The sequence below is a fragment of the Haemorhous mexicanus genome, chromosome 15, assembly GCF_027477595.1.
Source record: "Haemorhous mexicanus isolate bHaeMex1 chromosome 15, bHaeMex1.pri, whole genome shotgun sequence".
Taxonomy (NCBI): domain Eukaryota; kingdom Metazoa; phylum Chordata; class Aves; order Passeriformes; family Fringillidae; genus Haemorhous; species Haemorhous mexicanus.
In genome coordinates, this window is record NC_082355.1 from 17444240 (window position 1) to 17472233 (window position 27994).

At 53.2% G+C, this 27994-nt stretch overlaps 1 protein-coding gene across 29 annotated transcripts; it reads left to right on the top strand.

The window, feature by feature from the left end:
• The first annotated feature begins 944 nt into the window (after positions 1–944).
• ETF1 (eukaryotic translation termination factor 1) lies at positions 945–27978 on the top strand. Of its 29 annotated transcripts, none has more exons than XR_009488388.1 (12): positions 945–1108; positions 15630–15805; positions 16569–16708; positions 19928–20066; positions 20957–21147; positions 21587–21716; positions 22082–22237; positions 22771–22835; positions 23960–24107; positions 25398–26849; positions 26884–26954; positions 26988–27978. XR_009488388.1 is itself a non-coding variant. In XM_059860386.1 (10 exons), the coding sequence occupies exons 1-10, from the start codon at positions 1023–1025 to the stop codon at positions 25478–25480; spliced, it is 1314 nt and encodes a 437-aa protein (XP_059716369.1). In that variant the 5' UTR covers positions 945–1022; the 3' UTR covers positions 25481–27978. The 29 variants fall into 29 exon arrangements, 1 of the variants encoding a protein (XP_059716369.1); XR_009488395.1 differs by having other exon boundaries at positions 27120–27978; XR_009488397.1 differs by having other exon boundaries at positions 26884–26916; positions 27120–27978.
• Positions 27979–27994: the final 16 nt, after the last annotated feature.

A 27994-nucleotide genomic window follows, 5' to 3' on the forward strand; every position in this document is an offset into this window, starting at 1 on the left:
TAGCAGCTGCTCTGACTGCCAGCTCAAGCATTAGGGGGAGGAAAGGATTTTTTTCTGGCACTCAGGATAGTTTCCACCAGCGGGGACAGAGATGGCCCAGCGTGTGCTCAGGAATCGGCAGTGTGCGTTCACTAAAGGGAAGTTTTGTCTGACCTGCGTGATTCCCTCCCACAGCGGAGCAGCCCCTGCACGGATGAGACGACAGCAGTGGCCGTTCTCTCTCCGGGCTTCAGTGAGGCATCCTCTTGGGCAGAGCCGGGCACTGGGCTGGATGAGGGGACAGTGGGACGGGCTGGGCACTGCCTGGGGGCCATAGCCCAGTGGCCACTCCCTTGCGGTGTCCCCCAAGGTTCAGCGCTGGGCATTGATGAACTTGTCCGTCCGTGACTTGGATGGGGGGGGTCAGTGCGAGCTCTCCGGTGACACAAAGCCCCCGAGGGCGGCGTGCCCGGACCTGAGGCGATGGTGCAGAGAGGCTGTGGAGTGTCCGTCCCTGGGGCTATTCCAGCTCCGTGCCCCGGGCCGTGCCCTCAATCCCCGCTCGGTGCCGGCCACGCCCCGGCCCCGCCGCCCCTCGCGGGTCCTTTAAGCGCGCGCGGGACTTTCTGCGCAGCTCTCGCGAGACGCGCGCGCGCGCTCCCGCCCCGCCCCGCCAGGCGGCCTCCGGACTACGCGCCCCACAATGCCTCGCGCGCGCTCACGGGGAAGGGCGGTGGCCAATGGCGCGACGCCCCGCTGCCGGCTCCCCCCGGAAGTGACGTCAAGGGCCCCCATGTGAGGCGATTGCAACACATGGTGCGCGGCGCGGGGGAGCGCGAGCACCGCGTGCGACGTCAGCGCCGCGCGCCGGGGGGAGCGGGCACCGAGCGGCGGGGCCCGACCGGCACCGGCACCGCCCGGGACACACCCGGCCCCAGCGCCCCGCTCCGCGCCGCCCGCCCGTCCCGCGCCGCCGCGCCCGCCGCAGCGCCTGCCGCCGCGGGAGGAGGAGGAGGAGGAGGAGGAGGAGGAGGAGGGAGAAGATGGCGGACGATCCCAGCGCTGCCGACCGCAACGTGGAGATCTGGAAGATCAAGAAGCTCATCAAGAGCCTGGAGGCGGCCCGTGGGTGAGCGCCGGGCCCGCGGGGCCGCCGCCCCGGAGCGCCGGGTGTCCCGGCTGGAGCGGGGCCGCGGCCGGGGCGCTGCCCGGGTCCGCCCGGCGCGGGGGGCCGGGAGGCGCAGCCCCTGCCCGGCCCCGGGGCCCTTTTGTGCGGCCGCGTGGGACCCGGCGGCCGCTCGGGCCCGGGGGTCGGTCGGGAGGGCGGGCCGGGGTCGGGAGGGCAGGGCCGTGCGGGGCGCGGAGTGGAAGCGTGACCGCGCTTCCCGCACGGGAAAAGGGCCGCGGCTGCCCCGGGCTCCGCCGGCCCCGGCGCGGCCCCGCAGCTGCTCCCGGCCCCGGGCGGGGCGGTTCCCCCCGGCCCCGGCGGGGGTGGCACAGGTGCGTGTCCCCGGTGCCCGCTCCGCTCCCGGCCCGTCCGGCCGCCCCGTGCCAGCTGGCACCGGCAAAAGGCGGATTCCAGCCGGAGGAGACGCTCCTCTGTCCCCCGTGCAGCCTTGGGCTGCTCCCAAGGGACCGGCTGGGCCGGGGAAGGCGGCGGGGTAAGGCCAGGGAGGCAGGGGCTGAGGCAGCGTTTATTCAGTGCTTTCCTTACTGACAGTTGTTTGATCTTTCTCACCCCTTCTCCTCCCAGCGAAGGTGCTCAAGTAAGCTCTTCCAAAGTTTGGATAGTGGGAAATTTAAAGTCTCTAATCCCGCTTTAATCCTTGCACTTTAATTTTTTTTTTGTCCCCCCAGAATATCTGTTGCTGCAGCCTGCCCCATGCCAGAAGTGCCTGTTTGAGAGGGCAGCTTGGCAGTGGCTGGTTCCATCGTTTGGGAACCCTCTTGGGCCTGAGGAATTGCAAGACTTCAAGGTTCTGGGGCTGTAAAATAGCAAAGAAAGTGTGTCTTGACAGAGAGCCTGGTAAAATAAAAATGAAGGGTCACTTCTTAGCCACCCTTGTGGCTCAAATTTTCACAGGCTCACCTGAACAGGTATTGCTGTAGCTGGGGCAGCACTGGCATCGTTCTGTGGCCCCCCCAAAAGCCTGGGTTCCAGCTGGCAGAGGCTGAGCTGCTGTCTTGCCGTGTCCCTAGTGCTGGTGCTTGCTCTGTGGAGTCGTTCAGCTGAAAACTAACCCAGGCAGGAGGGGATCCCGAGCCACAAGTCTCCCTGAATATATTTTACTCTGATTCATGATGCAGCTGTGCAGGGATGGTGGGTGGGAGAAGGGAGTGGGGAGCCTGGGCTGCCCTCCCCTGTGGCACAGTGGACTTTGGCTGCCCCAGCTGATCACTGCTGTGGGCAGCACGGTTTGTGCTCGCAGGGGTCCCAGGAAGCTGGAAGGGCTTGGGAAGCTCCAGGCATCTGCTGGATGAGATGCCTTTAGGGAGCCTGGGTAGGTTTTGGAAATGAAGAGTTGGAGTTTTGTCTCTCCCTGGTTCTAGCTGTGCCCATTTCAGTGTCAGGTCTTGTGTTGTTTGGGTAGATGAGTGCTGCAGAGAAGGTCCCAGCAGCTGGTGGAGTGCTGCTGGTGTTGCCTGCTCCGAGTAGAAAGATACAAAACAGCAGAGTTGTTTTATGTGGTGCTTTATTGAGGGCCCTGGGGGCCTGAGGACTACTGTCCGAAGTCAGAGCCCCCCCTTGTAAGCAAATCACAGGGTTTAAATACCTTTTTGAAGTCTGATTAGCTCATCACAAATTTTGCTTCACTAAGTCTATGTGCCTGCTCCCAACACTTTCTGTGATTGATTAGTTTATTGTACCTTCAAAGACTACATTCTTTAAGGTAATTTATTTCTTGTGCTCTACTGCTTTTAAACTATAAATCTAGTATACACACAAACACACTTCATAGATAACAATTTGTTCTTAACTGTACATTCTTTAGATAAACTAAGAATTCACCTCCTCAGCAAGCTTCGCTGATTTCTTCTAACTTCTTGGTAACAGTTTCTACAACACAGGTTACAAAGTGACTACTGGGCCTACCAAAGCCTTAGCATAACTACCACTAATACAACTTAATATCTGAAATTCTGATTTTATGGCAACACTGGGAGGCTGAAGGGCAGGTGTCTCTTGTGGTATCAGCTTCCTGGGCCACAGCCCAGGTGTCTGCCCTGTCTTCCCTCTTCCAGTGATCCGTGGAACAGCTCTGCTGTGCAGCAGAGGTGCCACAGACACAGCCAGATCTGTGTAGGAGGTTTAGCTATGCCCCCTGGATCCAGCACATCTGGAGGGGGTCATGCTGCTGCTCCTTAATGTAATCTGTGCCAGCTGCTAAAGCAGCTCCTGAAGAAGGCGGTGCTGGTGCCAGCAAGTCTTCTCTGAGCAAGGTGATGCTGGTTCAGTGTCGTTCAGGGAGGCCTAGCCAAAGTTGTCCTGGTTTGGGAGCAGTGAGGAGGAGAAGTGCTGCAGCCTCAGCTCCCAGCAGGCTCAGGCTCCCTGGCACAGGAGGTGTGGGGCAGTGGAACAGGCTTTTCCGGCCTTTGGAAGTGTTGCTTCCTCTTCCTGTGGAGTAGGAAGACCTGTTCTGGGGTGGGTTAGGGGGCAAAGCCTTCCAGCAGGGTGATGTGGAGGGCCAGGATCTCGCTGGGAAGGTGTCCCCACCTTCTCTTACTCATGTGCTCCTTTAGTGACCCAGCAGCAGTGTCCCAGTTTTGTGTGCTGGCTGTTCCTGCAGGGGATCAAAGGACGGGAAATGGTGGAAGCTGGAGTTAGACATTCTCTTGGCATGTGGTGGTTGGGGCACCTCTGCTCTGATCCAGCTCATGTGGTAAAATCTCAGTGGAGTCTGCAGGGAGTTAACAGAAGTCAGGAGGGCGAAGAAGTGCCTTTATGGGATTGTTGAGGAAGGGGGCAGTGCTTGGTCAGAGCACCCAGGGGAAAGATTAAAACCTCAGCTTTCCCAGAAGCTGATCAGTTGGAGGCCAGCAGGGGTAGGTCTGCCTTGCAAACCTGGAGGTAACATCCTAGTGGGAATGCCCTGTGTTGTTTTCCCAGCCCTGCTAAGGAAATCTGGCTTTCTCACTGGTCTCTATAGCAAGAATCTGTCAGTTCAAAACAATGAAAAACAATTTTTAACTCCCCAACCCCACCTCAAACCCTGTCTCTGCTGACAGGGGCTAGAAGGAGCTGTTATCTGTGTCTTGCTTCCTCAACCAGAAGTTATCTCCTTCCAACTCTCCAAAGTTGAGTTGCAAATTGTGTGATCCTGTAGAGAGTGGCTGAGTTGGTGTTTTTGATTTGGTGAGGTGGAGGGGGTAGCTGGGCTCTGCCCAGGGTGTGAGGAGAAGCAGAGGGACCAGTTCAGCACTGCAGGCAATTAACCTTTGTGGCCAGAAGAAGGTGGGAGTAAGAGGCTCCTGATGGGCCAGTTGTGGCCTTGTCAGAAGTTTGCCCTTGTCATGCATCTCTGAGAGCTTGGAGTGCTCAGGCTTTGATCCGACATCTCTGCTTCTCCCCTACTGAGAGATTCATTTTGCTTTCAGTACACAATTCAGTTTTGTAGAACAGATTTGGAGAAACACTGGGCCCCCCAGAAGCTGCAGCTGTGTCTTTCTCTGTGGAGCTGCAGCAGCCCAAGTAGAAGCAGCATTAGCCACTGTGTTTTCCTTTCTTCTCCTCTCTCTCAGGGCTTTTCTGCTGTTGCTTCGTGCAGTTTTTCAGTGTCAGTGCTAAACTGACAATCCCTCTTTGTTCCTTTGGTCTCTGCAGTTCTGAATAGTTGGTTGGGCTATGGGCAGGGCTTTCTGCTAATCTAAGCTGTAAATGCTTGGCAAAATCAAGTATCAGCAACAACAGGCAGTTTCTTTGCTGGGAGAGGACCTGAGATGTCACATTGGAATCATGGTTGGGAACTTCTCCATATCTTAGAAATGCCTTCTTCTGCAAACATCTCTGCTTACAAATGTACTGACCCCTCCCTGGCCAGAGGGGCTTCCAGACCCCAGGTGAGAGTGCAGGGTGTGGAGCTCCCTTCCAAGGGGAAGACTTTCAGGAATGTGCTCTCTGGAGACATCTCCCCTGTCCTGAGTTTGCTCTGTTGGGAGCAGAAGCCCTTGTTGATTATTTTACTGAAACAGGAAAAAAAGAGGTGAAGATTGAGGTGTCACTGAAGGCACTGACTGCAAATACAACTGAGGCTGGTGTTGGGAAGAACATTTTTCCAAATTATGTGCTCTGGAACATGGGTCAAACAGGGCAAATGCAGAAGCAAAGTCTGAACAAGTAACTTATTCTGCTTGTAACTGGAAGAAATGTTTCAAAGCTGGAGGAGGGAGAAATGGCAAGAGAAGGGGGCATCTTGGTGTCCCCAGAGTCTTGGGAGGAAAGCAAAGTGTTGCAGTTCCTGCCTGGGTTTGCATTCTGCTGTGTTGAGACTTCCATCTGCTACACGGAAGGAACAGAAAGTGAGAGAAATAAAGTCACCTGAAGGACAGAGGCCTGTCTCTGCTGCAAAGAGAGACATAGTTCTGCTTGAGTTCCTGGAAAATGGAGTACAGTTCTGCTTGAGGGTGAGCAAGCTCACCTGTTGCTTAGACAGGAAAGATTTGCCTGCATCATTTGCAGCTGGGTTCTCTTGAAGTCTGTCTGGAGTCTTGCTGGTCCTGATGGAAGAGCCCAGCCTTGGAATTAGGTTCAAGCTGCTGCTTTTTCCCAGCCTTGTGGAACAGGAGGCTGCACTTCTCAACACCTTCTTTTGGGATATGCTGGGATGGTGCTGCTCTGGAACTGGGCAGCTTGGCAGGGCTGAGATGTGCTTGGACAACCTGATGCTTCTGAGGAATAAGGTAGTCTTAAGCTGTTCCACTGTGAGGATGCTGGGCCTTTCCAGAAGTGGTCTGAGAGCCCACCTGGCTGTGAGTTAACAGCACTGTGGGTGGAGCTGCAGCAGCTCCACTGCTGGGGGGCAGTCAGGGGATCACTGGGGTCAGTGACAGCCATCTCCTGTACAGCTTTGCCTCGTTCCCAGTTTCCTTTGAACAATGTCCTGGGAAGCCATGGTGCTGGCATTCTCTCAGGCTGCCTGAGCTGTATTTCAGTTCAGCAGAGCTCCTGCAGTACTCTCCTGTGAGTGGATTGTCCTGCTGGTGGTGCTGAAGGTGGAATTGTGCTGGGATAACTGTGGGACAGTGTTGTAGCTGAGTTAACTCCAGCGTGGATTCTCCTGTTCCATACAAGACACGGCACAGCAGATTTAGGGTGTGCTCTTGCTTCAGTGTGACACCACCACCATGCCCAGGCAGGTACCAGAGCAGCTCTCTTGGCTCAAGGGGGTGTCACACACCAGGAGGAGCATTTGGTGGGATCTGTCAGCACTGACTGGTGTCTGCCTGCACTGGCAGAGATGTGTCAGTCCAGAGGCTCTCTTCCCTGCTCCCAGCCTGGCAGCAGATCTCTTTCCCTGTCTTTATCAGGAAATGTTTGTGGCTGTGCCTCGGGCCTGAGCTCTGGGTCAGTTTAACTGTTGATACAGGAGCTGTTTCTGCAGCTTTCACCTTAGGATGGGGGGTGTGATGCAGGCCTTGCCCCGGGCCTGGGTGAGCTGCTGCATCTGGCAAGGGCAGAGCCAGGCCAAGGTGGTCCTTAGCTTTCCAACTCGTGCTGTGTATTTAGGTTGCAGCCCTGTTGTGTTGTGCTAGTGCCAGTCATGGGAGAGGCTTGAGGATCTCTCCTGTGAGCTGGTTGGGCCATCTCTCTAGTGGCCCTCCTTGCAGGAAAGTCCTGCTCCAGCTGGAATTGAGCTGGGCTGTCCCACTGGGAAATGTGAGGCATTGGGTGGGACAAGGGCTGGAGGAGCAGGTGGGTCTGCAGGAGTTGTGCTTTACTGACAGTGAGTTTTCTGCTTTGACTTGGTGATCTGACCTTAGTGTGGAGTGTTCAGGGAAGAGGTCGTGGTTTAAGTTCTTACCCAAGGCAGATTGCTTCCTCCAAGCTGTGCTTTCTCATCCTGCCTGGGGCAGGGGGAGTTCCTGAAGGAGGTCATGTTTCTGAGCAGAGGCTATAATGCTAATACTGCCTTTTGCTTCTGGTGGTGTGAGGACTGGGAGGAGGTGTTTGCAGAGAGGCTGGAATAGAAACAGTCCAGGGCAGAAGGGAGAGCTGAGGGCACTGTGGCAGGAAACCACGTGGGATGAACAGCAGCTGCTTCCACACCATTTCCCTGCTCTGTTGGAGCTCTTCAGGCTGCCAGTGTTCCCAGTGCTGGGGTAGAAACTGAATGTGGATTTCATGTAGGCAGGGCTGGTCAGACCTCTCAGGACTAAGCAGTGTGTCTCGTGTTTCAGTGGTGCTCAGAGTGGGAGGTCTGAGAAGGCTGTGCCAGGTGGGAAGAGGAGCCAGGGAAGTTGAAGCCAGGGACAATGTCCAAAGGGTTGCTGACATCTTGCTGGTTGCCTCAATCTAATAGTTGTAAAACATTTCCTGGGCTCTCACCTGCTGCTGTACCTGTTCCTTTTGAATTGCAGTGACAATTAGGAAGTGCTTTTTGGAGAGAGCTCACTAGCAGGTGACTGAGGAGGACCTGAGCTGGAAAAGTGGCTCTAAATCAGAACTCCAGCAAGTGCCTGACAGCCTGTAGCTGTGCACAGCCTGGTATGTCTTTTACAACTGTGTGAATCATTAGTGAGCAGTGTGATTCATGCACAGATCATCATTCACTTGGAGCTAATGAATGAGCCCTGAGGAATGATGTGGTAGGAGATGGGAACAAGCACCTCAAAAGAGGACAGACTTTTTTGGCTTTGTGGCAACTGGATTTCTTTTCCCTCCTGTTAGCCACCTATTCCCATGTAGCTCTGGGGCATTAGCATCTTAATAAGCAAATCTGGATTTGTTTCAGTCCCTCAGTGTACGTCTTGTACCCAAATGGCCCATTAGCATAATGCAACAAGTCTTTTAAACTTGGAGCATTAATAATTGGAGAAGGAGGAGGGAGAGCAGGGCAGCTGTGGCAAAACTGAGCCTCCCAATGAGTCACAAATGTCTGAAGTGCAGAAATGTCTGTTCCACTTCCCAGTAATTGGGCATCCGGGCTTTCTGCATGAGGTCAGATGCAGCCAATAAGGCCTATTCAAAACATGCCTGTGCAATTATGTTTTGTGGTGTGTTGCCTTTGATCCGAGGATTTTGGAGAGGCATTGATTCACCTTCTCCGAGGGGTGTGCAGGATGCACTTGTGCTGATTCAGTGCTTGGGATGACATTGGGCTCTGCTCCTGGAGCTGCAGGGATGTGGGCTGGGGGTGCTGGTGGTGGCCTGAGCAGCAGTATCAGAGCCAGCCCCAGTCTGGGGACAGAGCTGGCCCCAGTTTGGGCATGGAGCTGCTGCCATGTCCCTCTGGGCAGGTGGTGCATGGTGGCCAAGGGCTCACACTCACCTGCTACCTCTGCAGCCCTCAGGCACAGGAGAGCTGCCAGAGCGTGCAGTGTGGAGGAGTAGGAGTCCCTGACCTGCTTCTTGTCTCACCTCCTTTGTGTCCTGGGAGTGAGGGAGGCTGAGCTCAGGAGGCAGCTCCTGGCAGGCGGCCGGCACTGCCTCCCTCACCTGACCCTTGCTCAGGCTGTGGCCAGGCTCGCCTCTGCTCCTTTGCTGTGCAGCCATCTGCTGCCTCCCTGTGGGGAGCTTTCCCTGGCTGCTGGAGCCAGGGGTGCCCTGAGGAAATGAGGCTCGCTTGTGTTTTCCAGGGTGGGTTCTGGCTGGGTGCTTTTCTCCCTGGCTGGCACTCAGAGCTTGGTTGGCATCTGGAGGCCTTTCCTCTCTGAGAAGGGGGGTGGGTGAGGGGAGGAGGGCAGGATACTCTTGCAGGACAGTCTGAGTGTCTGCTTGAAGCTGGTTCTGGTAACATGAAGTGCTTTTTCTATCCAGTCTGCCAGCATTAGAGGAGAATGATGTACAAGATTCCTGTTGAGGGCTTTGGAGCAGGACTACAGCAGGAGAGCCTGGCATTGTGTGAACCATGGTGGAATAGCTGCATGGTCTCATGCTGTGCAGTTAAGTGGTTTTCCTTTGTTCAGGGGAGAGGTGGCATTCAGAGGCTGATGGAGGAATTCAGTGTCAGGGGTGTTTCTTCAATTCGCTGGAGGGGGGGTGCAGGCTTCAATTTCTCCAGTTGATGCTTATGCTGAAAAGGATTCCTGAAGAATTAATTACTTGGTCTTCTGACTCTGCAAACCCTCTCCTCATAGCCACCCTGCCCCCATCTTGTCCTTTTTCTCTGCTTCTGAGGTATCAGTAGATCCAGAGAGGTGAACTCTGCCTTACTTTTCCTTGGGAACTGGCCCCTTCTATACCTTTACACCCTTCTTTGGATGACATGGAAGCCTTTGAGGAATGACTTGTATTCATGTTGCCTTTTAGGAGATGATCCAGAGCTCTGCTGCATGCTGGGGTGAAATGCAGGATGCCTCTGGGGGATTGTGAGGTTCCTGCTGAAATTGTGCTGTACAAAGTTCTGCCTGGCTTTTGGCTCAGCTCCACATTAAACCTCAGAGGAGCTGTGGTGGGTCCCACTGAGCTCCCCAGTGCTGTGTGCTCTGGCTGGGTGTCTGTGCAGTGCTTGTGTCCTGCTCCATGTGCTCAGAGCCCATGGGCTGAGCAGGGAGGGGAGTTCATCTTCTTCTGGTGGAGGCATCACAAAACCGTGGTGCCTCCAAGCAGCAGTTAGGCTGAGGGTGTTTGCTGGGTTTATTTCAGATGTGTTTATTGCAGGTGATGTGGCCTCTGAGGGATCCTGGACTCTGGAGATTCCCTGCTCCTTCCTAGCAGGTTTTCCAGGAAAAGTAGTGCAGCTCTTTCATCTGCTGTTGTCTCTCCAGATCTGGCATCTCAAGTGGACTTGAGCCACTTTTTGTTTGATGAAGGCTTTGTCTTATTAAAAGACATTAAGTCTTTAATGGGTGCAGCTGTGACCTGTTTGTTTTCAGAGCCATAAGTTGCAAGAGTGTGTGTAGAACTTCCCTCTGGCAAGGTCAGTGCTCTTGCACTTAGGGCAGGATGAGTGGGGAGTGCCTGATGGCCTGGCTGTTGGAAGGGAACCCAAACCAGCAATTTTGTACTTGCCTGCACCAAAGGACACTTCCCTTTTTATAGCACTCCATTCAGCATCTCTGCTCAGGTACAGCATGAAAACCCTCAGGTATTCTTTCCTCACATCACTGATTCTGTGTGCCCTGAGTGTAGTCCTTCACTGAAGTGCCTCGTGCCTGCAGCACTGTGGGTGTTGGTTCAGGCAGCTCTTTGGCACCTCTGGGATATCCCCCATGGAGTTCTGCCTTGGATTGCAGCAATATGCTGGCATCTGCCTTGCAGCTGGCTGCACGTGGAACTGCTTTAGCCACCACATAGTTTGGGTAGCCTTGCCTGTCCAGGCATCCTGGGCTCCTTGGGATATGTTGTGCCTGCCCAGCAATGCACAGTCCTGGATGGAGAGCAGCAGAGGTTACCTGGGGAAGGCACCATGGCTTGGAGCAGTGTGTGGCAACAGTTGTTTCATAGAAAGCTTCCTAGCTGTGGAATGTGGTTGGGATCAGATTATCTGGGAGCTGTTGGCTCTGTGCTCCTGCCAATCTCTGGCAGTCACACACAGGCCTGGTGCTGCCTTTGGTTCCTGGGGAGAGCAGGATGCTCATGAAGCTGTGCCCTGTAAAAATAAGCCCATTTTGAGTCCTAGGGAATGACTGCCCTCCCTTACCTCTGTATCCCACATTGCACAGTGTGCTGTTAGTGTGAAGTGTTTCACTGTGGAGCAGCTACAGCTCAGCTGCTGTTTGTCAGGTCTTCTCTGACAGCACAGGGCAGCCAGTCACTGCTATTTATGTAGCAGGCAGTGAAATTAATGCTCTCCCGTGCCAGCTCATAGCCCAAATTGCAGGAGACAGGTTGATTGACTGCTCCTCCTCAGAGTGCTGGTGGTTGTGTGCCTGGTGGAGGGGAGTTGTGGTGGGTGCTGCTGCTTTGGGCTGTGGCAGTGCAGGACCCATTTCAGGGGCACGGTGCTGTGTAAGGTGGTAGGAGCCTTTTGGAAAACCACTACATTGCTGTCTGGTGCCAGCTGAAAGCTGAAGGTCTGAGGATCTGCTCAGCTGTTCCTTCTGGTGACGGGATGGTAGGAACGTGGTGACAGAGCCCTGCAGGTGGAGATGGCCACGCAGAGCAGGAGGCTCCTCTGGCAGCCGTCATGGAAAGCAGCCACGGGGTGCCTGTGGCAGCCCATCCCAGATGGGTGCAGTGCCTGCTTTGTGCTCTGGGCTCCTGCTCTGGTGCCTCCCTCGTGCTGGGGCACAGAGCACGTCCACAGAGAGCCCTGCTCCTGGTACCGAGCGTGGCGTGGGCTGGGAGCAGGGACCCAGCCAGTGCCAGCATCCTCTGGGCCATTCCTGCTCCTGGAAGGGACCCAGCCATTCTCCTGGCCTGCACACACAGCACGGGGAGGGCTCCTGGGGGATCCCTCCTTTCCTGGCAGGGAAAGGAGCTGCTCAGGTGCCACAGCAGCTGCTTGCAGGCGTGGCTCCGCTCCCGTGCAGCTCTGGGGACTGGCTTAATGGCAATGCAGGGCTGCCCACACTGCCACTCCCTGTGATCACTTGTCAGCTGTTGCTCTGAGGTCTCTCTGTGTCTGGGAAAGCTGTTTGGTGGCACAGTTGTCTGAAATTCCAACTGTAGTGACATTGGAGTTTTAATAATAGAAAGGCTGTCCTGTCCACAAACCTTGATTTTCTGAGGAACTTGCTTATTTTTGCTTCCCCTCTTCCCTCAAACAGCCCTCCAGGACCCTGTGGGAGAAAGCTAGAGCTCACCTGCTATGGTGTGGGAAAGCTGGAGCTTTGATCCTTGTCCTCTCTCTTAGAGATGCCTAATGCTGCTCATGGCAGGTGCTGATAAATCTGAGCTAATTGTCCATTCCTGGCAGGGCTGGCACCGTGAGCAGTACCCACAGTGCAGACAGTGCAGGCCTTCTGCCTCTCCAGAGCTGGCACTGAACTGCCTCCTTGGTTCTTTGCAGTGTGTGGGCCGGTGCCCTCATGCTCCTGATTGTTTCCTCTGCCCCTCTCCCCTGAGCAGTGGCACTTGTGCTGCTGGCCTGTGGCCTGGGATGCTGTTTCCCTCCATCACAAACATCTTGAGCAGCTCGCCCTTGGATGGCACTGGCAGCTCTTTGGCCAGAACAGGGACAGCAACTGGCTGGAGCTCTGCAAGCCCCTGGCTCAGCTTGGCCCAAAAGCATCAGCTCCCAGCTGCTCTGGTGGAACCTGGGTGTGCTGAACCAGGGGAAAACCTCAGCAGTGCTGTGAAATCAGGATATAGCCTGGCATGGGGTCCATGCTTCCTTCAGGAGTGCTGTGGGTGATGCAGGGCAGACCCAGCTCCTGGCACCTTTGACACCCAGCTGCCAGTGTGAGCAGTGCCCCTGATCTCACTAGATCACTTGGTGGTGCCCCATAGCAGGGGTGTGGTGCAGCTGTGCCCTCTTTTGAGAGGCCTTAGGATGGTTATGGGGAAATTCCTTCCCTCATTCCCAGGTAGTGTACTCTGGAACCCTTAGCTCCAGAGGGACAGGGTGGGATTTCCAGAAATACCTTTTATCTTGTTGAGGCTGCAAAGACCCCAAGGAGACTCAGAAATTGCCTTACTCTGCAGAATAACGTATTTTTTTCTGAGTGTTTTTGAATTGCAGCTTTTTTAGAAACTCTTTGCTGCGTTTTGTCTCCTTAGGGTGAGTTTAGCAGATGCACCACAGGGTTTTTAGACCCTGCCATGCTGCATTAGGGTCACAGACAGGTACAAGCTTGCTTTGAAAGAGGAAAGCTGCTCTTGCATGGTTGGATAACAAGATGTTGGCAGCTTGTGAGGGAGTTCTGCAGCCACCCTGGGTGCTGGTGCCCATCTGCTTCAGCTGGTGTCTTGCTGGTCTCAGTCTTTGGTTGTTTGCTTGTTTAGTGATCCCGTGGAGTGCTGGGTGCGTGGGAACATGGGTACAAGCTGGCTGGTTCCTTGTGCTCTAGGCTTCCAGCAGCCTGGAAGGTTGCTCCTGTGGCAAGCTGCATGCCAGCTGTTTTGCTGGGTTCTGCAGGAATTGGTTAGAGCCTGAAATAGCTCTGACAGTGTAAATAGTGGTGGAGCATGCCAAACCTGAGAAGTGCACTTGATGTTGGTAGTGGAAGGTGCTTTTGGATACAAATCCAGACTGGAATTTGCTGAAGGATTGGCCCAGGCACAGTACTGTGCTGTGCTGAACTAGTTGGAGATTTAAATGTGGGGAGTGTATCCTCTGAGACCCTTTTGTTTGTTTGCAGTGATGAATCACCAAGGCTTGTGAAGGCTGGGGTGTTCCTGAGGAGCAGTGCTGTGACCCTGCCTGATGGATGAGGTGCTGTGTGTAGGATCAGTAACCCCTAGTAGGATCCAGTGCATGCTCTGTGCTGGCAGCAGTGTTTCTGGGGCACTGGAACACAGCACAAGGCCAGAGGCTGGCATCTGAGGGGGGTGGCTTGCATTTGAAAACTGATGGGGGCTTTTTAAATGACTTTTTACTGAGGAAATGCTCTTGGGAGTGCACATGCAGCCTTCCTTCTTGTGCACAAAGCTGGGGAAGCATCTGGAGAGTCAGTCCTGTGAGGAGCAGCTGAGGGATCTGGGGGGGCTCAGCTTGGAGAAAAGAAGGCTCAGGGGGGCCTTCTTGTTCTCTGCAAATTCCTGTGAGGAGTTTGTAGGTGGGGGGATTGGGCTCTTCTTCCAGACAGCTTGTGACAGGACTTGCTCCCTGCTCTTTCCCCTCTGTCCTCAATTCAGGAAAAATTGTATGCAATCTCTTGGTAGCAGGAGAGCCATGGAGTGCCCAAGGGGTGTAACAGTCCCACTCCCACCTGCCACACTGGATGCCCTTAGAGGATGCAGGAAGTTGGGTGTGATGGGCAGAGCTTTCTAATCCCTGGGAAGTCATAAGACTTTCTTCTTTGAGAGGAGAAGTTAACTCAGGAGTGCTCCTTCCACAGAAGTGGGGAAGAGTTGCTTTCATTCTGATCAGCCTCATGTCAAAGGAGCCTGCTGGAAATGATAGCCATTATCTGTCCCCTGAGGCTGGTGCCATTCACTGGGGTGGGTAACTGCTTTAATTGAGTGGGCTGTGGAGTATTCTTGGCTGGGGTGACCTGGAAGCCTGAGAGCTGCCAGCATGGCTCAGAGCTCCTCCTGGGAATAACACAGGCCAGTGTGGCTTTGTGACTTTGGCTGGTGTGTCAGGGAGCTCAGATGGTAAAACCAATTAGTTGTCTTTAAGGTCAAGGACTTATTTGACCTACCAGCCTCCATTTCAACTTGGCCTGGATTGAGTATCTTTGGGACAGGGCTGTACAACTTGTGTAAAGAAGCTAATGAAGTGATGCTTTTTAAAGCACTTCCCTGCTGCCTCTGTAGCCCAAACACTTCAGCAGGACACTGGTACGTGACAGCCTGAAACAGCAGCAGGCAGGGGCTGGGGTAGGCTCCTTCCATAAGAAATGTAAAAGAGCAAAACCCTGGGGTTTGGTGTCTGAAAAGCACTTTGTTGGTGCTCTGACTCAGAATCCTGAGAAGAGGCTTTTTCACAGAGCTTAGCTGGTTTGCCCTTGAGAGAGCTGGAGGATACGATGAGGGATTTGATTTTTATGCCATTACTCTAATGGGAAGCATGAGGTCTGGATTAAAGCTGAGACAATGCAGAGGCAGCACTTCAGACATCTGGGATACTTCAGTGGCAAATGGGAGGTACCTGCTGGAAGGTGGATGGGAGCTTCCCCAGTTTTCCTTCTGGTTTTGGGTGGATTTGAACCACAAGGCAGCTTAGGGGATTAAGATTTCTGCAGGACCCACCCGAAAGCCCTAGGAAAAATGAACATCAAATTTATTTTCCTTTAATTTAAGCCTGTTCTATGATTTGTGGGGTCTTATCTTCTCTGGGGCTGGCGTTGGTGCTGGTGAAGCAGCAGTGTGTGCTTAGCACAGTTCACTTAAAGCAGCTGCCAGAGCTGATGAGCTGCTCTGGGGAGAAAAGTGATAGTGGGAAAACAGAAAAGACTGTGACAAAGGGATCCTTCCAGTTCAGTTTTCTGTGTTAATCTGAGGAAAACAACATGTTAAGACAGTACTTGGGCTGCTTAGTGCTCCAGCTGTCTGAGAACAAATTAAATGGGCTCTAAGATGTCCTTGAAGTATGTGGCTGCATTGTTTTAAATAATCTCTGCTGGGAGCTGCTTCCATTCCTTCTGCTCACAGCCCTTGGTCTGTACACGTGTTCTTTCTTCCTGTGAAGTTCTTCCATGTGTTCTGTCATACCCCAGAGTAAACCAGCAGCTTTTGGAGGACTTGCTTGGTAGAGGCTGAGCACTGAAGAAGAGCCTGTTTTGGTTTTGTTTTCTTTCCCTCTGTTGTCCAGCACAAGGGGAATTACACCAGTGGCAGTGAAGAAGTGTCCTTGGGGGAAGGAGGAGAGAGCTGTGGACGTGGGATATGATGTGAGGGTGCTTGTTGCTTTGCTGCCTGCTCACATCCCTTTTTTTCCCCCCAGCAATGGCACCAGCATGATCTCGTTGATCATTCCCCCCAAAGACCAGATCTCGCGAGTGGCAAAAATGTTAGCGGACGAGTTTGGCACTGCCTCCAACATAAAGTCCAGAGTGAATCGCCTTTCAGTGCTGGGAGCCATCACATCTGTACAGCAAAGACTGAAACTCTATAACAAAGGTAACTTCTAGCTTGTATGGATGCTGGCACACTTCCCTTTCTTGGAAGCAGCCTTAAGTTCCTGCACTATGCAGTTTTCTGCTAATCAAATCTGTTGGCCTGTGCTGCTGTTTTGCACTGATATTCCAGGTATGTTGCCCTTGGATGGCTACTTCAGGGGTGGACTTTGGGACTAGGATAGTAAGGTGGTCCTTGTCTTTAAGGAGTGGGGTCATGATTCTGTCCTTAGTGCTGACTCTGCTAAACTTGGCCAGGCTTAAGAGGTGGATGTTCTGCAATAGTTCATTTGTGTTAAAGTAGCAATTTTCTGTCAAGCAGAAACTTCTGGGTGCCTTAAGCATGGCATTGAGCAGCTGCCATCATTCTGGGGGGAGCAGACCCAGGCCATCTCAGATGAGCCCTGGGAGAGTTCATTGTTACTGCTTTTGCACTGGCCTGTGGCCTTCCCTGGGATGGCCACTCTGAACATCCCTGTGTGGGGACCAGCAGAGCTTCAGGGGCTGCTCAGCCTTTCTCTGGGGGCTGTGAGCTTGGAAACTCAGGGGTTTAAGAGGCAGGTGCATGTCTACTGCAGGGGCACTAAATGAGTTTGTTTCCCATTGTAGAGACCTGGGAGGGAATGAGGTGGGGAAAAGGGAAAATGAAAAGTTTGGGATCTTGAATTTCAACTCTGCTACAAGTCTCAAGGGCTGGCAGTCAGTTTTTGATGGCTACAGCTTGCCACATTCCTTAATGTTCTAAACCTGCATTGTGTTGTTTGTAGTACCTCCAAATGGTCTGGTTGTTTACTGTGGAACAATTGTGACAGAAGAAGGAAAAGAGAAGAAAGTCAACATTGACTTTGAACCTTTCAAACCAATCAATACGTCGTTGTATTTGTGTGACAACAAATTCCACACGGAGGTAAGGACTCCCCATTGCAGGAGCCAAGGTCTGGGCACAGCCTGGCTGTGCTTGAGCCAGGAGGGCAGCAGGAACATGCCCTGGGGAGGGCACTGGAGGGCTTGGCCTGCCAGAGATGGGGAATGCCTGCTGAGGGAGCTGAGGGACTGCCCAGCTCCTCCCAGCCCTGAGTCTGTGTAAGCCACAGACAAGAGCTCCTCTCTGTAACTGGAGGAAAGGTGGTTTTTTCTTAACCACAGAGGCCCATAGATACTATTCCAAGTCAGGCTTTAAAATACTGCCAAGATAACATCTGTGTTGCCAGTCTTGCTATCAGATGTGTTAACTGAGAGCCTTGGTGGAGAACTGGCATGTGCCTAATCTGTCTAGGGGAAGTGGGATTATTTTTATCCAACACCTAATTAAGTTAAATGAATGGTTTGAGGCATATTGAAAGAAATGTGGATTACAGCAGTCAGTGTATGGCCTCTGAGGCTGTTTTGGCTCTGGCAGGTGCAGAGGTCTCAATGTTTGCAGTGCCCCTCATGTCCTTGATGTTTCCCATGATAAATGTATGGCCTGAGACTTAATTGCCTGTTGTGAGACCCATCTGACATGGGCTTGGCAGGCCCTCCAGTGATGTAGTTCTGCTTGTCTGTTTGGGTCTGTGGAGATGTGATCCATAAGTGGCTTCCAGAGGGCAGGAGTGCAGCAGGGAAAGGTGTGCTTGTTGCACAGGTGAGGTCCATCCCTACTATTCTGTCTCCCCACAAAGGATGAAATCCCAACATGCCTTTGACCTCCCAGGAGCAAAAATGTGTGCACAGGCACAGGTCTGGAGTTCTGCTGGCTCCCTGTGTCCATAGATGAGTGAAAGCAAGAGCCAAATCAGAGAATTCAGTAGAGAGCAAGGATGCCAAGCCCAGGGAGGTGTTTGTCCCTGCTGCTGTGGCCGGTGGGAGGGTGCTGGGTTTCCTCCTGCCCTGTCAGGACATGGATTCATTTGGTCTCCTCTGCAGCTGCTGCCTCAGGGCACTGATTCCATACAGAAGTGCCCAGCAGGCTGTTCCCAGGAGCAGCTGCAAATCCACTGATGCTGGTGTGTGGCACTGCTCACCACGGGTGGCAGTGACCTGAGGGGAATTTGTGGGAATTGCTGCTCCTGATGATGGGGTCACTGCCAGCCCCTCCTTCTGTGGGCTCTGTGCTCTCCCCTGGCTGTGGGGTTACTTCCCTGGGGATTGCCTGCCCTGCAGAGTCAGCTGGGGCTGGAGCAGCCTGCTGGGGGCTGTGAGCTCTGAGCTCTGCCTTTGCCCCCCTCTCTGGCTGCAGAGCCTTGAACCCCGTGGTTGCCCCAGCTGGGCTGACAGCCAGGACAGCTGCTCAGGCACCCACAACTGTCCAGGGAGGAGTGGGAGGAAGGGCTGCTCCTCACCTTTGGGCTACAGCTGCAGGCAGGAAGGGCAGTCCAGGCCGAGGGAGCAGAACAAAGGCAATGGTCCCTTGGTGCTTCACAGGTCAGACTGTGCAGTTGCTGCCCAGGCTGATCAAGGATTTGCTGATCATTGGTACTGTATGAAAATAAGAGGAAATCAAGAAATCAGAGCTGTAGTCATGTGCTGCCTGGCAAGAGCATCTGATAAGATGTCTTCTAGGTATTTTATTGCCTGTGTGAAACTGAAGTAACTCCCCCAGGGGGCTGTGAGCCCTGATGTGTGTCTGAGGGGTAGGATTTACAATGACTTACTTTGATACCTTGGCTGGAGCATTCATTCCAGTCCCACGTTTTGCTTGGCTCAGTCCCAGTTCAATAGATTGCAGTGTAATATGCCACTTCCTCCTCTCATTCATCCCACTGCTGAGGAATTAATACAGAATATTTACTTTGGCCAGGAGATTCCATTAAACATTAGCCTCTGTTTCTTCTAAGCTTGAGAGCTGCATCGTGCGTTGTGTGGATTTTGGAAGAAGATGCCTGATGGGTTTTATCCTTTCAGTTCAGCCCAGTAATCAGGCTGACAGCCCTGCAGGCAGCTCGAGGTCCCGTGCAGTAACCCAGCACCATCACTTTCGGTGTTAAACTGGTGACTTCAAGCAATCTGGAGTTTTGACAAGTTCCCCATCCTACTGATGGGGTTTTGCCAGCCAGAAAGAGGATTCTGGCTATTGCTTTTTTGGGCATGTGTAAGTGAGCAGGAGTGTGTGTGTTTGTGTGTGCTGGATGTTTCTGCCCACTCAGACAGCCCCTGAGGGAGCAGCAGCTGAGAGACTGCCTTGAGCAAGGAGTGCAGAGTTTGGGTGCTTGGGCAAAATGAACTCAAAAACCTTGATACTGCTCTGTGCTTTGGTTGGGCAACTTAAATGACCTTATGGGAAATGTTCAGCTGCTTTTTTTAAAGGGAGGAAAATTGAAGGATAACTTCATTTTGCAGCAAATGTTCTGGCTGTCTTCTCCACAGCCAGTTATGCACAGGACTATTACTGCTGCTGTTCCTGGTGCTCTGTAAGGCTGGATTTGCTACAGCTGCTGTAGATTTACTTCATCATTCTGCCTGTGGGACTTGAAGTCAGCAGGTGCAGCAGACCAGTAGTGGTGGTAGGGAGGCTGTGTCAGTGCTTTGGACTACAAAACTGAACTGACAATGAACTGAGCAAGTTCTGCTTTCCTGGCTGGAATGCCAGGAGAATTACTGCTCCAGTTGTACCTGCCAGACAGGTGAGGCAGCCTCAGAGAGGTGGGTCCATTTCACTGCACACTCTCCAGAGCCCATCTCCAGAGTTTGCTGTCACACCTGCCCATGACCTCAGGTGGGGAACTGGCAAAGCTGGGAAATGATGATGAAAATTAAACTTGAGTTTCCTCTGTGCTCTTGACAGTGTTGTATGGGATGGGATTATGTATGGAAGGAATTCTTCCTGTGAGGGTGGGCAGGCCCTGGCACAGGGTGCCCACAGCAGCTGGGGCTGCCCCTGGATCCCTGGCAGTGCCCAAGGCCAGGCTGGACACTGGGGCTGGGAGCAGCCTGGGACAGTGGAAGTGTCCCTGCCATGGCGGGGGAAGGTCTTTAAGGGCTCTTCCAACAATCCTGGGATTCTGAAGTGATCTGGATCAGTTACAGCTCCTGAATGAGCTGGTTTCCCTCCACTTTATCAATGAAAATAGAGCCATGAGCAGCTGTGAGCTGAGCCTGATGGGGCTGTGCTGGCCCGGCCCTCGCTCAGAGCCCGTGTCTGTTGCAGGCCCTCACGGCGCTGCTCTCGGATGACAGCAAGTTTGGCTTCATTGTGATAGACGGGAGCGGGGCCCTGTTCGGAACGCTGCAGGGGAACACGCGGGAGGTGCTGCACAAGTTCACTGTGGATCTTCCAAAGAAGCACGGTAACACGCTCTGGCTCTGCCGAGGGCAGCAGCCTCTCCTGGGCCGCTCTGTGGGGGTGGAAGGAGGGAACTTGGCCCGTGGGGGTTTAGCTCTGCTCGAGTCTGTGCTCCCTTGGAATCTGACAGCAAAGCCTCCAGTCTGAGCCTTCTGTCAGAATTCATGAAGCACAGTAATACTCAGTTGATCTCAGAAGTGGCACTTTTCATTTCTTGCTGCATTTGACCCTTTTCCTTGGCTTTGGGACAATTGTAACTGAGTATTAGTAGCACAAGCAGTAATCCCACTCGGTGGTCAGTTAAGGTTTGATGTGCTGGTGCTGTGTGCACCCCACAGGGAGGAGCAGCGAGCTGCTCTCTGCAGGGAGCACGGGGCCTCGTGGAGCAAGGCAAATTCGAGTTCCACTCTATGCTGCTGTCTTGTAGCCAGCCACTGATGAGTTCAGCAAATTGTCTGCTGGTTACTCCCAGCCTGCTGTCCTTTGTAGAGTGGGATGGGACCAAATGAAACAAAAGCACTGCCTCCAGTGAGGCTGTGCAGCAGAGACTGCTGGGCTGTGCTGTGTCAGCAGTGTTTGAGGCGGTGTACAAAGGAGGTGGCTTCTACTGAGGATACGGGGAAAGAAGATGCGCTCAGGTGTTCCATTTCTACAGAGCTGCAGGTCTTTATAGAAAGAAAAGAAACATTTTCCTCTGTGGAGAAAAACCTCCCGGTGGGAATGGACCCTCTTTATTCTCGGAGTGTTCCATGGCAGCCCTTGCCTCGGCTCATGGCAAGCTGAATTCAGGAGGCTGCAGCAGCCCTTGGCTGCGGTTATTCCGGGCCAGCTGTGTCCTGAGGACGCTGCTGGCGGGCAGTGGGTCCCCCATGGCTGCCCTGTCCTTCCCTGCAGGCAGAGGAGGTCAGTCTGCCCTGCGCTTCGCCCGCCTGCGCATGGAGAAGAGGCACAACTACGTGCGCAAGGTGGCCGAGACGGCCGTGCAGCTCTTCATCTCCGGGGACAAGGTCAACGTGGCCGGGCTCGTCCTCGCTGGCTCGGCCGACTTCAAAACTGAGCTCAGTCAGTCTGACATGTTTGATCAGGTGAGTGGCCACGTGTCTGAGCGTCAGTCAGTGCTGATTGTAGCAGAGGAAGGTACCTCTGGCATCTGAAGGGATTTGATCAAAACTGAAGATGTGATGTGTCCAAAGAAGTCTCCCATTCCTAATACCTCCTGCAAGGAGCTGAGAGCTCCTGTTCTTGAAACAGGGCTAATAGGAAATCTGTCCTCCCTGGTTTGGAACTGGCATTTGCATTCTTTGTGTTCCCAAATCTAAAGCAGAAGCTTTATTGGAATTTACCTCCAGTAAACCGAATCCTGGTCCCTGTAGCCTGAAAACTGTGGTTCAGTACAGTGTGTTCAGAGGTGCCTCAGGTGAAGTGCAGTAATGAGAGCAGTGACTCCCATGGCAGGGTGAGGAGTGTGCCAGCCCTGCTCTGGGGTGGATTCACCATTTCCTGTCTCCTCCTTCTCTCCTTCAGCGGTTGCAATCCAAAGTGCTCAAACTAGTTGATATTTCATATGGAGGAGAAAATGGCTTCAATCAAGCAATTGAGTTGTCAACTGAGGTCCTCTCTAATGTGAAATTCATCCAAGAGAAAAAGCTAATAGGTATGTGATGCGCTGCAGCCTCCTCCTGAGCCAGGTGTGTGGCACAGGTGCTGCTCTTGCTTTCACCCTCCTGGCAGTGCCCTTGTGCTTCCCCAGCCCTGCCATGCTGGCTGAGAGTGGCACTTGCAGTGGTTCTTTTTGCCACCTGGACCCCTCAAGTGCTGGTATGGGGGAGAGATTTGGTTGGTTTCTTTTTCCACACCAGACTTCTTGGACCTTCTCTGTCCTTCCATCAGAGATCCCCTTCGTTCCAGGTCTTCTTGTGGCAGCTGCTCCTCACAGCTCCTTGCATTGAGGTGCAGCTTGTTTGAGGTGCAGCCTGTGTGCTGTGCTGGGTGCTCACGGAGGCTCTGTGTGCCCTGCAGGACGATACTTCGATGAGATCAGCCAGGACACGGGGAAGTACTGCTTTGGTGTGGAAGATACACTAAAGGCTCTGGAAATGGGAGCAGTAGAGATCCTGATAGTCTATGAGAACCTGGATATCATGAGATACGTCCTGCACTGCCAAGGCACGGAGGGTACGTGGTGCTCTGGGACGCTGGAAGCTCTCAGGGTTTGACACCTGGGGTGCCTCACTGGGATGGGTTGGCTGGAGGAGCTCCCTGAGGACATCTGACCACAGGGAGGTTGTGTAGGTCTGTGTTACTCTGCAGGTTTCCCAGCCTCTGGGGGAAAAGCTGGAACAAGCAGGGTTCCAGTGCACAGAGGGAATTGCAGTGCCAGGGGGGCACTTGGTCCCAGGGCCAGCCTGGAACCTCCTTCCAGCTTTGTGAGTGTGATAGCAGAGGGGAGACTGAGGTGACCTTGTGTCCAGCAACGCAATTCCTGGTCCTGCAGTGGGACCTGTCCCCCTCTGTGTTGGCTCTGCAGCTGCTCTGTGCTGCTGTGCCCTGTGGGGTTGCTCACAGAGCTTTGGAGAGGAAGGAAGGCAGGGGTGGTGCCCAGACCCTCTGTGCTGTGGTTGCTGGCTGTGCTCAGTCTCCTGCTGCCTTTAAACTGCATCTTGAAGCCTTACCCAAAGTAATATTACCATTTTTTCCTCCCTTCTCAGAAGAGAAGATCCTGTATTTGACACCAGAGCAAGAGAAGGATAAATCCCACTTCACAGACAAGGAGGTATTTCAGCTTTGGGGCTTCTGGGTTTGTTCTCAGTGTGTTGCTGCAGAGCTCTGGACATGTGGGCTAAGTTTGTCCCAAACACCTGAGCAGAGTGACTTTCTGGCACTCAGTGACACCTCAGGGCAGGAACCTGGGGCTCTTCCTGTGTAACCCCTTGGATCCTACACCTGCTTTTCTCTTCCCTGCTGCCAATGCCAAGGTTGTGTAAATGGGCAGTGTCAATCTTTGAGCACTGCCAAACCAACACCTCCAAGGGTTTGGTAGCCACCATGCAGGCAAGCCCCCAGACCCATTGCTTCCTGCTTACTGGCACTGATTTGCTTGTGCAGAACCACTGTGAGGTCAGGAATGGTGACCTGGATCAGGTGCCAAGAGAGTGTCTGCTTTGGGATGCTTTGACACGTGGAACTGTCATTTGCTGCCCGAGTTTCCTGCCCGTGCAGGTCAAACAGCCCTCGGGCACCAGGGCTGTGTTACTTTGCAGAATAAACTGGGAAAAAAGTGTCCCTTGCCAAAGGGTGGGGATCTGTCCCACGTGGGCTGTGCCTGGGGGCCATTTCCAGCTGTTTTCCCTCCTGGAGGGAGGACTGCCCACCCCTGCTGTGCGTGGAGGGTTTGCAGTGTTACCTGCAGTGAGCTGTTTCTGTTTCACAATAATCACTACACTTCCTGCTTAGAAAAGGGTGCCTTTTGGCTCTGTGCTTGCATGCCTCAGTGTTCCTGCCTGAGAACAGGGCCTGCTGGATGAGGGGGCAATCTCTGCAGGGGGCAGAGCAAGTCTGAATGAGCAGTGAAGCAGAGATGTACCATGGAGTGACACTGGAGCAGAAGAGCCAAGGCAGTTTTTCTCCTGCTTCTGCACTAAATGTCATAGCAGAGGCCCAAAACTGTCAGTGATTAATTTTGTAGCACCAGGAGCTGGTGGTTCTGCCTGCCCTTGCCTGGTGCAGTTGTGCCAGGAATGCCTTCCCCCAGAATGTCCCTGTGGAGCATGAGGGCTGCTGTCCCTGCTACAGCTGACAAAGCCATGGAGCCAACTTGGGGGGGGTTTCTCAGTACTGAACTCACAGTGACTGTAACAGGGTTTTATTATTTATTTTTCCCTTCTAATGTCTCCACAGACTGGGCAGGAACATGAACTCATAGAAAGTATGCCCCTACTGGAGTGGTTTGCAAACAACTACAAGAAATTTGGAGCAACATTGGAAATTGTTACAGACAAATCACAAGAAGGATCCCAATTTGTGAAAGGATTTGGAGGAATTGGAGGTAAACTGCAAGAGGAAAATGTGTTTGTCTTGTTTAGTGGTTGGTTTGATAATCTGGTGCCAACACGATGGGATTAATCTTATTTCTGTCAATCATGAAACCAGTTGGAGAAACAGTTGTGTTCTCCAGGGTGGATTCATTCCCTGTCCAGCAGGATGGTGATCCATGTTGGGCCCTGTCACTTTCCTGCTCTGTTCCTCAGAGCCTGTGTCCTGTGCAGGGCTCAGGGCTGGGCTGTCCCCCTGTGCAGCTGCTGGAGCTCAGGGGGGCCCGAGCTGCCTGGCTCTGTCTGCACAGGGGCTTGGTGGCAGCCCCTGCCCTGCCCTGGGGGCTCTGACAACCCCCAGCCCTGTTCCTGAAGCACTTGGAGCTGTTGCTCATCTCTCAGAGCCTCCCTGTACTTCTGCTTCTTCCTCCCTGATCTTCTGCTTCTTTTCAAAAGAAAAGTGGTTTTAGTCCCTCCTCTGGAGCAGTGAGGCCTGAGGAAGCCAGTCCTGCTCTGGAGCCCACTGGGCATCAGCCACACCTGGCAGAAGGGCAGGAGGCTCCAGTGCCAGTCTGACAAACCCTGGGCAGGTGGAGCTGCAGCAGGGCTGTGCTCCAAGTCCTGCCTGGCCAGGGGCTCCAGACAGAGCTGTGCCACTGGCTGTGCTCTCTTTGCTGGATGTGAGCCAGGGAGTGGTGCATTGTGAAGGGGAATTCCTAGGGTGCAGAGAACACCCGTCGGGAGGAGAGAACCTTGGACTGTTTGGCTCCATAAGGAGCAAGGTTTCTGAGTTTCAGGGTTTGTAATTCCAGGAGTCTCTCATTTCCTGCCAGATCCAGCCTCATTGCACAGTGGGATCCTCTTTGCTCCCACGCCCTGTAGGCTGGAAGGGAAATGTCCTTGAAAATCTCCTTCACCTCACTAAGTGATTCCAGGGATACAGGATTTCCAGAACCCTGGGCTGGTGTGTTGGGCAGGAAGAGAAAAGCAGACACTTGAATCTTGCTTTTACTGCATGGTACGAGTAGCTGCAGTGCCAGCTGCCCTCTGGATTTGACCCTCTGGGTCAGGCCTGGGTCTGAGCAGTGACACTGGGAGCAGTGGGGTGCCCCTGGTGTTCTGTGGAGATGCAGCCCTAGAGCAGGCTCAGCTTTTCCAGGAGGAAGCTGGCCAGGCTGGCAGTTTCCTTTGGGCACTGAAGTCCCTGTGCCACTTCTCAGTGCACCTGCCTGTCTGCTGCCAGGCCACGAGTGGGGGGCTGGGGGAGCTGTGCCTGGGGAAGCTAAAGGCTCTTTCTTTGGCAGGTATCTTGCGGTACCGGGTGGACTTCCAGGGCATGGAATACCAAGGAGGAGACGATGAATTTTTTGACCTTGATGACTACTAGGTAGTCGAGCTGGGTCTGGCAACACGTGCCTCGCCCCTCCAGCATCCAACCCAAGGAGCAAACTCATGGTGGAAAACTCAACTGATCCCTGCCTTAGAATTGGAACATTTCCAGAACTTGATCCACGAGCATTTGGATTTAAGAAAGCAAAACCCTACACTTTGATTTGTCATAGTGTCAGTACAGCAGCAAACTACTAAGTTCCTATATGCCACTTTGGACTAATTTAAAAAGAATCCCAGTTTTTACTTTTACTCAATGGTGAAATTGGTTGCTCTTGTATTTTATGGAAATGATTTTTTTAACCTTCATGATACATTAACTGCTGTAAACCTCTTCCTTCCAAAATTAATAGAAGTAAGATCCTACTGGTTTGTTTCTTTATACTTTGATTGGAGAAATCAATTGCTGCATTTGGCAGCGCCATGACCCATTTACATGGCATTCTCAGCTTAGCCTGCAGAAGAAGTGGAACGAGGTTGGAGCCATAATTCTCTTCAAAAGCTTGAGGAGACACTGACCTGAGTGCTAGTTCATTACATGTGGCTTGCAAATTCTGATGGTTTGGGGAGGCTCACCAGCCGTGCTTTAATCTATTTGCAGAACCACTGCTCTTACAAACTAGGAAATGCACTTCATGGATTGCAATGAAAATGCTGCTGGAGTCTTGGGCTTAATTTGGATTTGAGCAGTGCAGCCTTCAGGAACTTATTTTTTTTTTTTCAGTCTTGACAAAAATAAACATGAGATTTCAGTGAAGTAAGGTACACTTGGCTTTTTGTTCCTCAGTAAGTTTTTCTTTTTGCTTTAGGACTGCGTAAGGTTTCCTTGATTATGTGAATTTGAGCCCACAGGTCTTAAATGGAAGTGGGTGTTTGACAGGAATACTGAGTCAGTGGAGTGAAGGCTGAATTAGTGCTGGGAGTGTGGAATATTTGATTTTGATCCGTGGAGCACTGGCACAGCCCTGGGAGCCCAGCCCTGGGAGCCCAGCTCCCAGCAGTGTGTGTCCTGTGGGGATGTGCCCTTCAGGAGGTAAAGGATCACCTCTGGATGGTCCCAGACTGCCCAGGCTTTGTGTCCTGCCTGTTCCATGGAGTATCCATAGATCAGGGAGCTCATCCTTGGAGTGTGCCCAGCCTGCTGGTGACACTCTGGGGGTCAGGGGCCGTGCAGGCCAGGGGAGCAGTGGCTCAAGGGCAGCTCCTGTCCCAGGGGAGCAGTGGCACAGCTCAGGTCCTGTCCCAGGGGAGCAGTGGCACAGCTCAGGTCCTGTCCCAGGGGAGCAGTGGCTCAAGGGCAGGTCCTGTCCCAGGGGAGCAGTGGCACAGCTCAGGTCCTGTCCCAGGGGAGCAGTGGCACAGCTCAGGTCCTGTCCCAGGGGAGCAGTGGCTCAAGGGCAGGTCCTGTCCCAGGGGAGCAGTGGCACAGCTCATGTCCTGTGCCAGGGGAGCAGTGGCACAGCAGAGCTCAGGTCCTGTCCCAGGGGAGCTGTGGCAGAGCTCAGGCCCTGTCCCAGGGGAGCAGTGGCACAGCTCAGGCCCTGTCCCAGGGGGGCAGTGGCACAGCTCAGGCCCTGTCCCAGGGGAGCAGTGGCACAGCTCAGGCCCTGTCCCAGGGGAGCAGTGGCACAGCTCAGCTCCTGTCCCAGGGGAGCAGTGGCACAGCTCAGCTCCTGTCCCAGGGGAGCAGTGGCACAGCTCAGGTCCTGTCCCAGGGGAGCAGTGGCACAGCTCAGGCCCTGTCCCAGGGGAGCAGTGGCACAGCTCAGGCCCTGCTCCCTCCCTGGGAGCTCTCCCAGCTTTGCTCCCGGTGCTTCCCTCAGGAGCAGCTCCTGTTCCAGCTGCAAACCTTTGCCTCTTGTCCTGGTTCACTTGAACAGAGGGAGCTTCTCTTCAAATTTCTGCCACACTGTTGTTTGAGGTCCAAAATTCCTGTCCTTGTGAGCAATACCATTTGTCCCCCTGGTCCCTAACCTGGCCGGCGCCTTCGCTGCCGTCCTCACCTCCAAGCTGGAATCTCCCCCGGGAGATGGGGCTGGGTCTGCTCAGGGCTGAGCACAGCCCTGGCCCTCACAGCAGTATGTTCTGGATTTTGCCATTGTAAATGGGTCTAATGTGACATGACAAGACCACAAAAATTGGTTGTAAATTTACATTTTTGAATATACTGCTTGTTGTTTCACATGATACATTAGGGTATGCAGCTCCTTTTTGTAGTTTTTATTTTTACTATTTAAGTTTGGAAATGATGCCAAATTTTTGTATTTCTTTAATCAATGTGTTCTCTTCAGTGATATATATTGCATTATATATTGATGTGTATATCAATATATACTGATATGTATTACACTTACACATGCAGACACACTCAGTGGGGGTGGGAGATCCTAGCCTTTGCATACTATATAGCCTCTGCAGAGAGATCCCAAGCAGTGATATCTTGGTGTTGTGATGTACAGAAATGGAGAAGAGTATTAAACCATATTTAAGAATATAGTACAGACTCCTGGTT

Coding starts and splice junctions, on each gene's coding strand:
- ETF1 (XM_059860386.1), top strand. CDS start 1,023: ATGGCGGACGATCCCAGCGCTGCCGACCGCAACGTGGAGATCTGGAAG. Junction 21,148..21,586: donor AGTCTGACATGTTTGATCAG/GTGAGTGGCCAC, acceptor TCTCTCCTTCAG/CGGTTGCAATCCAAAGTGCT. Junction 22,238..22,770: donor GCACTGCCAAGGCACGGAGG/GTACGTGGTGCT, acceptor CTCCCTTCTCAG/AAGAGAAGATCCTGTATTTG.